At 37.9% G+C, this 11852-nt stretch overlaps 1 protein-coding gene across 5 annotated transcripts; it reads left to right on the top strand.

The window, feature by feature from the left end:
• Positions 1-5267: 5267 nt before the first annotated feature.
• Positions 5268-10332, top strand: LOC116255020 (uncharacterized). Of its 5 annotated transcripts, none has more exons than XM_031630721.2 (4): positions 5268-5586; positions 6440-6509; positions 8117-8237; positions 10136-10332. In XM_031630721.2, exons 1-4 carry the CDS (start codon positions 5483-5485, stop codon positions 10147-10149), a joined length of 309 nt encoding a protein of 102 aa, XP_031486581.1. In that variant the 5' UTR covers positions 5268-5482; the 3' UTR covers positions 10150-10332. The 5 variants fall into 5 exon arrangements, 4 of the variants coding, with proteins under 4 accessions (XP_031486581.1, XP_031486582.1, XP_031486583.1 ...); XM_031630722.2 differs by having other exon boundaries at positions 8156-8237; XR_004172802.2 differs by lacking the exon at positions 8117-8237 and having other exon boundaries at positions 5268-5610.
• The last annotated feature ends 1520 nt before the right edge of the window (positions 10333-11852 follow it).

Genomic DNA, 11852 nt, shown 5'->3' on the forward strand with positions numbered 1-11852 from the left:
ATTTCTTTCCTTCATTCTTCCGGCAAAATGTGGTAGAACATGTGGAGAGGTGAGGAGAGCGATGGCTAAAAGGTCAAGTTATATATGAAAGAAAATTTGATCCTTCCACCATGACTCTGATTCACTGAGTCTATTTCTATAAACCATTCACTGAGAGCAACAGGTTTATTTATTATACTCATATTTAGAAGTCACTTTTTTATGTAAGTAGAAGCCATCTGGCCAGAGCCACTCAAGGCAATGTATGCATGCACCGGAGGTGCTGTGCCTATGAAATGCATCAGGCAGCCTTGCTCAAAGGAGATCCATCCTGGCCTTCCTCATCTCCTTTGATCAAGTTGTGTCCCTTAGAGAGACGAAGGCCTAGATGCATCTCCTTTGAGCAAGGCTGTCTCTTTTTACACAGCACCAAAATTCACTTAGAGACGAAGGCCAGGATGGGGATATCCCCTTTGATCAGAGGCTGCCTGATGCATTTCGTAGGCGACCTCTTTTTACACGGCACTCCGACGCAATGCATACGTTGCCTTCGAGTGGCTGTGATTGGACGGAGTGCAGGTCTTTGTAGATCAGATTTTACGATCAATAGCTTCAAATTCTCCTCAACCGGAGTTCCTTTTTACAAGAAAAAAACGTGGTGCAAGTATGCAGGCTATGCAAGCACGTCCACATTTACAAAGAACTTCATGTGGGTACACATCTCTCTCCCTCTCACTCTCTCTATATAAACGAAAAATTCACAATATTACACCTTCGAATTGCAGAAAATGACTGAAACTAACTCAAGCATGAAAAACATATGTTGGAGGCACATGCAAACTGATCTCTTTCCCTTCAATGAGCAGTAAAACAAGCAGATGTGACATGATAGACATACACCACCGCAGGCCAAAGATGGGCCATCTACAGAAGAAGCTTTAAGTGGCATAGCATATCTGGTGTGTTATTATCGGCTTGTTGTCAGTTTGATTTTTACGGGTAATATGCTCCTAGTCCTTAGTGTGGCACCAAGTTGATGGTGCATTGTCTCTACTTTCAAACCCTTTAGGGGGCATTTGATGGTTTGGAATTGTTGTGCATCAATAAAACTTTCAAAATCAAATAACAATTCCTCCTCAAACCGGAATGGAATCAAAATTCCAAGTTTTAATTTTCCCAATTTATTAAAAAATGAGCATTCTGATTCTAAAATTCCATAGTTCTGGTACATCAAATGCTCCATAAAGCAGCCCTACACCTCAAAGCAATGTGCAAATGAGGGGCTCCCACTCATCCAAAGTTGCCTATCTATTAAGAAATGAAGGTCTAGCTATGAAGATCATAATAAGTAGTAAGAAACTGAACAAAATATGAAAGTCCAGTATGTCTGGGTCAAGGTTTTAAAACTCATTGACTTGGGGACTCAACTCAGAGTAAATTGACACGTGACTCGTCGAGTCAACTCAGGCACTTGGCCTGGTTTTGGTAACTTCATATTGTCAACTCAGGCACTTTGCCTGGTTTTGGTAACTTCATATTGTCAACTCAGGCACTTTGCCTGGTTTTGGTAACTTCATATTTTGCATAAAATAGTACATTTGATTCATTATAAGACTGATATATTCTACATAACATGTACAATAATGTGCATGGATATATAATATACAGCTTTAGATGTATAATTGTAGTACCTATATTACTAAAGCTTCCATATTATATATGCATGTACATTATTCACATATCTTTTATATGCACTGCATTGAAAATTTGAAATAACATCTGGTTTTCATATCATCTATAAGTACATTTGTATATATAATATGCACACTTAGATCATATCCGTAGATGGGTCGGTTAAACCCACCTTTGACTCGGCCTAGTCATTATAATTCCTTTTTACCAGATTGAGAACTGAGTCACCAAGTTCAGTAAGTGAACTCCGTCGATCACTATACCGAATCAACCTGGTAAAACTGATTACATCGTTTGCTTTCATAATATAACGTGGATCCCACAAATCAAGGGAATCTAATTATCTCGTTTGCTTTCATATATAATATAACATGAATATTGCAAATGAGAAACTTCTCACTGGGATAAAACTGATCTCTTATTTTTGCATTTTTTAAATTTCCATTTCACACAACGGAATCCAAACCATTTGACAAAAATCGGGATACAACTGATTAAAATATATTTTCTATTTTCCGGGTAGACCAGAATCTCTATAGTTGAATAAACTATTCAACAAGTTTCACGGCCGACCGTTTCTTGCACCGCACAATGGAACGGTGCAGTCCAATTCGCTGGTAGAAACTATAGCATACGACTTAATATAGATGTATAATGAGTTGAGCGAACTCGGGCTTCACTCGAACTCGTTTGTCTCAACTTATTTAGTAAATGAATCAAACTCGAGCTTGAGTTAAAACTCGAGTTATAAACGAGTCGAGGTCGAGTTTCACAAGCTTGACTTTGCTCGTGTCTGAGTTACACAAGCTTGACTTTGCTCGTGTCTTCCCTGTTTGTTAAAATTTAGGGGCATGTTAGTAATTTTTAAGAAATTGTAACATCTTTTTTATGGTTTTAGTTTTCATTTAACGAAAAAAAAAATATATGAATCAAGTAACACGAGCTTAAACGACTCAAGGTCGAGCTTGCCTCATAAAGCTTGACTTGAACTCGGGTAAGAATGTACATCGAGCTTGGCTCGTTCGATGTACATTCCTAACCAGCTGCTGTAGACAAAGGAGACAAAGAAAAATGGCATAGAACAGAAGCACAAGATATTACACGTAAAACCCCAAATTTTTTTAGTAAAAGACCACATGGCAAGAGAAGCCGCTGTTCAAAATGGAAAGCCAATACACCAGCAATAGTTCCTCCACAAGTTTTCAACGCTAATAGCAATCACAACAGGTAAAAATCTCCCGTCTCTTTTTCTGTCAAAAAGTTCAAGAAAAGCATGAAAGAAGCACCCAATTTACAAGAATAGAACCCCAAATAGTGCTGCTGTGATTTCCTCTTTTTACTCTCTGCACCTTCTTCCCTGCCTTTTCTCTTTTTTCTTATTACCCTGATTCTCATTCTTTCTCCTTTCACCATGAAAAAAAGGTCCTCATAATTGAAGGCCCCACCTAATGTCACCTGAACCCAAGCCCTACGCAGAAGGCTTCGCAGAAATGACTTTTATGGCGCCTTAGAAGGCCTGCCGCGAAAGGTCTATGGTCCTTAGTGTCAACTGCAGAGTACGCTTAAATTTTTCTTTTCCTCTTAATGTCCAGGATCCATACTAATTACTAATCCACCTATATTTGCACCTACTTTTGCCTATATACATGACGAAACCTGTATGATTTGGTGAACCTGTTCACCTTTAATGCCGGACATTGTTGTTCAGTCATATGTCACGTCATGAGATCCAAATCCACTAGTTTAAGAGTGCTACATTTTTCTTATTCTGGTTGATACCATGTGACCTTTTAGGTTTATTTTGGTTGTATACGAACTCTTTATTATGCATGTGAGGGCATATTCAAAGATGTGGAATGGATCTTAGGCTACTCAATTTCCAAAATCAGTTTAGAGAAACGGGGTCCGAATTCGAGACTGAATCTGAATTTGATTATGTGAACTGATAATGTCAAGTTCTGCAGAGGTTGGATCCGACCCAAATCCAAACTATTTACATACATAACACAAGGACTGTGAAGCTTGGTGACGCTAGAAGCAGACACAATGAGATTTGAATTTATAAGTAGCAACGTGCTAGTCGTGGACTTTCTAGGACTGCGAACACCTCTTGGATCATTTTCTAGCATGATAATTAGTAAAGTTACCCAATGTAGCGGAGTCCACAAGGGCTTCACACATAGCATAAAGCCTTCAGGTTGAAGGTGGTTTAGAATTCAATTCAGATCTTTTGCCATAAGATTGAAGCAGGTGAAGAATGAAGTACATCACCCCTTCTAAACAGTGTGTAAGTGGCCTTTCCTGCATTAAGAAATAGAGGAAAAAGAAAGAAACAGAAAAAGACTTGTGGGGGTCCAGGTGACGAGGGTTTCCTAGCACCCTCCACCCCACTCCTCATCTCCTTCGGGTAGAAGACATGTTTTTGGTGCCTCAAAGTGTCACTCCTACCCTACCGCACTTCAACTTGCGTGTTAGTGGCCCTCTTTTGCATCTTAGAAAGTTGATGCCCCAAGAATTTGGGGTGGTGACTGGCTGCTTAGAGATTAGCTGCCTGCCAGCTAACCGCCCCATCCTAAGAGGCTTTTTTTTTTGGTGGGGCAGGTGTGGAAGGTGTCGATTGACCCACACCAGCCTCACAAGATTAGTTTAATAAAAATGTTGATGTTTTGATATATTTGATTGTTATACCTGTAAGTGTCCTAAAGAAATTAAAGTTATTGAATGAATGCGCCCACCAGAAAAAATTTCTGGCTCCGCTAATGCTCGGAGAAGTAGAATCCCACCACCAGTGGTTCTGTTCACCTTTGGCTTTACCACAAGCAGTTATTGCCATTGCTTAAAAACTTGGCAAGGGACTTGCATCACAGTCATGTTGTTCCCAACCTGTGACTCATGTTAGGGACAAATTATTCTACTTTGTGTGAAATCTTGTTTGACGTCATGCCCTAGGGCGCTTGTGTGTTGTTCAAACCCTTTGAAAGTGTTGTATAAGTCTGTTATTGGGACTTAACCTTGTGAACTAAAAGGATGCATTTGTTTTACCACCGATCTCAGATCAGCAGTGATCTGAGATCACAAGGATCATACATCCATGGATTCAAGGTCGGACACTCTCTCATCCACCCCTAAAATCCATGGTTATTTATATGTAGATTTAAAATCCACAATATTAAGATATCGGTTTGTTTAAACTAAGGATTTTACAAGGCACACCCTTTAATGTAGTCACGGATTTGAGACCCAAGGCTATCACACATTACATAAGTAAAGTGTATATTAAATTATGTTACATGTAAAAAACCATGGTTTTAAGGTTGGATTGAGAGGGTCCAGCCTTAAATGTGCAGTTCTAAGACCCCAGTGATCTCGTATCACTGTGAATATGAGATTGACTGTCATTTGATGGCTATAGGACACGTGAAACAGGACACACGTGTCCCGTCTAATCAAATTTTTCATCAAACGATGTCCACATGACAAGTTGGACACGGTTAACAACTAGATACAAATATAAATTATTTTTTTGTTTCATTCCGTTCCGAGCTAACCCTCGGAATAGACAAGACAGAAGACTCTTCCTCTCCCACCCCCAACGACCACGAGTCCCGACCCCGAGCCCTTGACACCATCTCCTTCTCCTCCATCTCCGCCCCCATCTATGCTGCTTTTCTCCTCGCCTCCACCCCCCAGCTGCCTTTCTCCTCCATCTCTGCCCTCGTCTCCGCCCCCGAGCTGCCCTAGCCCTTCTTGTTTCTTTCCTTCTCCTCCATCGCCCGAGCTGCCCTAGCCCTTTCTATTTATCTCCTTCTCGATGGTGACCATTGCAGCATCGCTTGCAGCTTCTCAGTGGGCGTCCTTGAGCAGCTCCTCAACAGGGCATCTTCCAGCAGCTCCTGGGCAACGGCTTTCAGCAAGGTAGGGTGACCTTCTGCTTTCCAGGTACCAATCTATTCCCATCTCTCTCTCTCTCTCTTTCTCTCTCTTTTTCTTTCCTCTCTCTATTGTTTGATTCTATTGTGAATGGTAGCTAAAGCCCTTTTGCATTTGTTGCAAATGGCAACGATTGGGATACTGGATTTGGGTTTTTTACTATTGAATGGAAGATGCTCCCAAAATGTTTGTGGAAAAGCTTGACCGAAATCTTGTATCGTGATCAGCATAGTGTGCACAGTGAAATGTCTGTGCACAAATGTTTGTGGAAAAGCTTGACCGAAATCTTGTATCGTGATCAGCATAGTGTGCACAGTGAAATGTCTGTGCACATGTATGTTGTATATTTATTTGAGTCTATCATCAACGAGATCACCTTTTGCTTCCAAGATCTCAGTATTGCAAAGAATTTGCTATTATTTGCTGACCCCATGGCCAGCACTCTGTCTGCAGTTTCCAAAGCTTTTCTTGAATATCCACTTAGGCCAAGCAGGCCTAAAATCCAAGCCTAACATGACACAATGTCATCATGAACCATCTTCACAATTAAAGAGTTGTCTCTGTCAAATACAATATCATTATAGTGCCTTCAGATTTCTGCATGTAACATGGCATATAATACTCTTGGTGGTCATCCAAATAATCATTCTTTTGGTTATTGAAAAATTGTGCATGATGTGTACCTCAAGTCATCCTTTTCCTGTTTAAATATGGATTTGACCTTCTTTGTAAAGTTTAAGTTGTTTCTTTGTATTGATTGCAAAAATGGTGTTCTCCTGATTGACTAATTTTATTAAAATGGTTCCCTTTATGTCTTTAATTTTGATAAATCATGCAGGTTTGTGGCACCACAGCTAGCAACTGACATAATTGTAGTTGTCGAAGAAGTGAAGTTTCATTTGCACAAGGTATTAAATTTTCTGTCTGTTTCAATAAATTTTATTGCTTTTCATATGGGCATCTATGCCAATATTGATGGTCCAATATCAATGAACATCATTATATTTTTTAAATTGCTAATGAATATGCTTGATTGTTGCTATTTTTTTACTCCTTTAGTTCTGTGCCAAAATATATCTATAAGATACTATCATTGTATTAGACCTGACCAGGGTTTAAGTAGAAGAGGCCTTGTCTCTTTATGAGTCAAATTCAGTGAGTCAGATGTCTTACTCAATATAACAGATTTGGGTCGGGTGGACTGGTTAGGACGCTGTAATAAACCCACCCAATTGTGAGGTATATATATTGAAGAAGAGATTTCATTAAACCCTAATTGCGGACATAGATACCTCTTTTAGAAGTTGGGCTTCTGAGTGCATGTGTAGAGGAGAATGTGTGTGAGTTCTGTTAGCAGAGCTAACACATTGTCAGGTCTTTTTGTAGAACAAAAGTTTCCTAGTTTGAATGTCTGCAGAAGGCCAAGTATAGTATACATGAACATAACTTTATATGGATGAGACATTAATCCAAACATAGACCTGGACCTCAAAGTTCTTTTTGAATAGATCTCTTGATTTACTAGATTATGCCGTGCTTATTATCATGGTCCAATAATATTCAATTTCATCTTTTTGTGCCCTTATGTAGATATATTGAAGATGTATATTTTTAGATCTATCCTTAACTTCGATTTTACCTGTTAGATATTTTTGGCGGTATGCGCCTGAACAAATTTAGCCTCTCTATTTGTTTGACAATGTTGTAAAGGAACTTGTAAATTGCTTGAAATTATGTGTTAGATTTGAATCATGTATCCTGTTGTTAGGACTTAAGTTATTTATTGAATACATTGCTCAAATACATCTTAATTTTGAAATAAGTGGATTGTTGGTTTGAAGAGAAAAACTGGTATGCCAAATATTGTTTCTAGCATTTATGTGTTGCACAAAGTGAAAAAGTAAAGGGAACGTGCCAATATTTAGCATGTCAATGGGGGTGAAAATAGAGTCTTCAACTTGATTAATTGTGAGGTACAGATCAATATCTTGTTTTACCAAAATCTAAAGCTGCAAGTGAAAAGTTGTTACATCCTAATCATTATGGGCTGTATTTTAAGGAATTAAGCAATCATTATGGGCTATAACCAACAAAATTTCAGCTTCTGATGCAAATAGTTGCTTTGTATGCTTTCCTATAATAGAGATTAGGTAATAGTTTATTTTTAGTTTCAAGGAAATGGTCACGATGTGCCTTATTTTTAGCTAAGGGTTGGGTAACGGTTTAGGAAAACAATTGCAATTAATTAATTGAAGGTAGCTTCTAAAACATCTAATTCGATTAGCTTCACATTCCATTGAAGGTAGCCATTATGTGTATAACATTGAAGTTACACTCATAGTTTTGTACAAATATTATATTGTAATTTGTATCGCTTGCAAATATTTCATCATTCAGCCTTTCTCCATGTTCTTTATCATCTATTACAATGCACAATTTATGTATTATAATAGATAGTAGGACACTAGATGATATTCAAATGAATGTGGATGAACAAGATGAGAATGATTTTCAGTTACCTATTTCACCAATGGATAGCAATACTCGTACTCAGGGAGAAACCTCTAATAGCATGAAGGGAAACAAAAAAGCGAGAACTTCCACAACCATGACTGATGATTTTTTTGAAACCATTGGTGAGTACATATGGCAACTTGTAGAAACTCAACCATGCAAAAGAGGAAATAGATAATCACTTGTTTTTCAAATCAGTCGATTTACTTTCTAATTTTGATAAAGCAAACACTTTTCTTATGATTTCACGTGAGTTACAGGTTACTTGATTGTACATGCAGATTGACTAAACGACATGTAATGTTTGTAACTAAGTATCATTACGGAAGTTTGTAATTATGCATTAGTTTTGATGTGTGTAACTGTTTGTAATTTGTGATATATAATAATTGTTTGTAATAGTGTATTTTTTATGTTTTAATTGTTTATAATTTGTGATATATAGTAAATTGCTATGAATTCATGCTTGCAATTATTTTTTATTTCACAATTCTTTGCAATTAAATAGTGTTTATTCTCATGAATTTATGCATTTATTATCAGTATGGATGAAATATCCAAAGTTATCTTTATTCTTATTATGTGGTTGATGATGGAACACTTGAAAGCTCAAAGTAGACCTACTAGAAATTTAGTACATACTAATAGACTAGCAGGAGCCCAATTTGTGCATGATTGTATGCACAGACATTCAAGAAATTGTTTAGACCTATTGAGGGTAGATCAATGAACATATGCATTATTATGCAATTTGTTAAAAAGTAGGGAGTTATTATGTGATGCAAAAGAAATCACAATTTAAGAACAAGTAGTGATGTTTCTCATTACCTTGGGACATGATCAACAAAATGACGAACCCGATATGATTTTCAGCACTCAGGACAAACAATTAGTAAGTACTTCAACTTAGTTTTGAAAGCAATTCTTCATGTTGCACATGAATACGTGGGACTTCGTGTTGCACATGAATGTGTGGGACGTAGAGATGATACTACACCAGCTCGAGTTAGAGGAGATCCATGTTTCTTTCCATACTTTAAGGTAAACAACTATAATTCATAATAGATACAGTCAACATTTTTATTTGTGGTAAAACATTTAGAATACTAACACATATTACGTATCAAGAGGATTGTTTGAGAGCAATTGATGGTACACACATTTCAGTATATGTCCGAAGAAATGGCCAAAATTGTTGGCAAAATAGAGAGGATTCTTATCTCAAAATGTTTTAGCAGTGGTGGGATTTCATATGCAGTTTCACTACATACTAGCCGGTTGGGAAGGAAGTGCATATGCAAGAGTATTGTACAGTGCATTGAAGATAATCTTCATCCATTAGAAATTTCACATGGTAAGAAAATTAACATTCATGATTTAAATTTACTATCATCAATTTAATTGTTTGACTGACAAAAAACATATTGTAGATTATGAAATAGGTAAATATTATCTTGTCGATGTTGGATACCAAAATATTGTCAGATTATTAACTCCATATAAAAGATGTCATACCATCTATCAGAGTTTAATGTGTCTGGATCAAGGCAAATTGAGACAAAAGAAGAATTGTACAACTATAGACATTCATCTTTGAGCACTACTGTGAAGAGCGTGTTTTGTTTGCTTAAGGCAAGGTTTTCGATTTTGAAGAATCATGTGTCATATCCAATATCCACTCAAGTTAAAATTGTACAAGCAACATGTATTCTTCATAATTTTATAATCAATCACAATCCAAATGCTGAACAATTTTTCTCTGATGATATAAATGATAGTGAAGTAAGTGAAATTATAAATGATGATGAAAATATTGAACAAACGCAAATACATGGTAGCAACAGTGAACTTCGTGAGCAGATTACTTCAACAATGTGGAATGATGATGTTTCAAGTAAGATATTAATTGTGTAACATTCTCATTATATTATATGTCATTGTTTTAATTATAATTGATTATTTTAATACTTTATGGTGATAACCTAATTATTTGTTTGTCTTTTTAATTTCTAAAATGCAGGAACCAGATGGTGATGTCACTTCTCAAGTATTACATGGATTCGATGAGAAGAGTAGTGTATAGGACAAAAGATGACTATATAGGAATCATATTTTTATGTCAATGTACTCCAACATATGGCTTTGAACAGTTGAACATTTTACACTATTTGTATTTTGTAGTTTTACTTGATACTGGTGATTATATAAATGTTTGAACATTTTACAGTAATGATGTTTTTGAAAGAGTTGATTTTTTGTAGATTGTGTTATCGAATGTATTGATTTGCATATAACATGTTATGAATTTTATTCTCGTTTTAATAGAACCTGTTAAAAAAAAAAGATATTCATGTCATCTTATAGTGGACAAAACAAATATAATAGCTAAAACTGATTAGAGAATATACAAACATCGGATAGAATAAACAGTTCAAACGAAACATAAAAACAACACCAAATAGGACAAACAGAACAGACAGATCGGACAGGACAAAAACAAACATATACGAAACAAACGCCGGACAAGAACGTAATGTTCTGTTCCTAAAGTAGTCAAATGGTGGACAAGGAACATCATTGTCCATGAGGACATGACTAGTGTAATGAACAGGACGTTCTGTTTGTCTTGTCCAAATAGATAGCAATCAAACGACCTCTAACGGCTCTTTTACAACCTTGGCCATGTTTCTCTTGACTCGATAAAAAATCAGCCACATCAATGGAGTTTCTATTTGACTTGCTGAGCTAATTAATGATCGACCAACATCCATAGTACAATTGGATATAAACTATTTTCCTTTTTACTTATGATAAGATAACTAAAATATTTTCTTTTTATATGCATCTATGTCACGGGCCGAGTTTCTCGAGCCCGCGCGGCGCCGAAGGCGTTCCCCAAAGCCTTCGGCCAGCCGACTCATCTCTTAAGCTAGCAGAAGCATTCATCTTTTCTTCGGGACTGTGGACTAGACGAGCAGTGCAAAGCACTCGACACACCATCACCCAGGTTTATCCCATTGTCGGCCATCGACAAGCCGTGGCCATGAGGCCCTGTCAGAACGTCGCCATTCCTCCAAGTGCCTATCTATATCCCTGTGAAATCTGGGTGGGGTAGACTTCCCTTGGGAGGAAGTCCTCAGCCGAAGCTAGTTGACGACTATATGTCATTAAGTAAGGTGGTCGATCATCGCCCTACTCGACGATGAGCATTCACTTGCTCACCCCCGCGTGACTCTACGCAGTTATGGAACGAAGCGTATGCGCCCACTGGGGGAATTGCCCCTAACCCACGCGCACCCCCTTGTGTATCCCCATTGTGTATCCAAACACTACGCGTGGGGAACCCATTGGATTCCCCAACGACGGACTTGCACTTCCAAAGGGACTGTTCACCTTGATGCATTGATTCGCTTCGTCGCTGCACCACTGCGATGCACATTCCACGTGCATTGCTTTTTGCTTGACTTAGCGTTCGATTGATCCCACATGCTTCCCGAGCTATGCCTAAGCTGGCCAAGTAGCATATCCATTTACTAGCTTGGTCGGGCTAGACACAGTCGGCCGACAACACTCTCCCACCGCCAAAATCGTCACTGACCTCAGTGACTTTGCCCCAAGCGAGAGAAGTTCAACAACCATTCCCTTGATTTCTTTTGAACTGAGCCTTCATCCGTTCGTCTGGTTGACGCACCTGTCACGTCGCGGCTAGCTACCTTATCGGGTGTTTTGCCTCTAGT

The sequence above is a fragment of the Nymphaea colorata genome, chromosome 5 (assembly GCF_008831285.2).
Source record: "Nymphaea colorata isolate Beijing-Zhang1983 chromosome 5, ASM883128v2, whole genome shotgun sequence".
NCBI lineage: Eukaryota > Viridiplantae > Streptophyta > Magnoliopsida > Nymphaeales > Nymphaeaceae > Nymphaea > Nymphaea colorata.

Bases quoted from the DNA above. Each gene is read 5' to 3' on its own strand.
- LOC116255020 (XM_031630720.2), top strand. From the start codon at position 5,483: ATGGTGACCATTGCAGCATCGCTTGCAGCTTCTCAGTGGGCGTCCTTG. The intron at 5,587-6,439 runs GTAGGGTGACCT...TAAATCATGCAG, and splicing joins GGGCAACGGCTTTCAGCAAG to GTTTGTGGCACCACAGCTAG.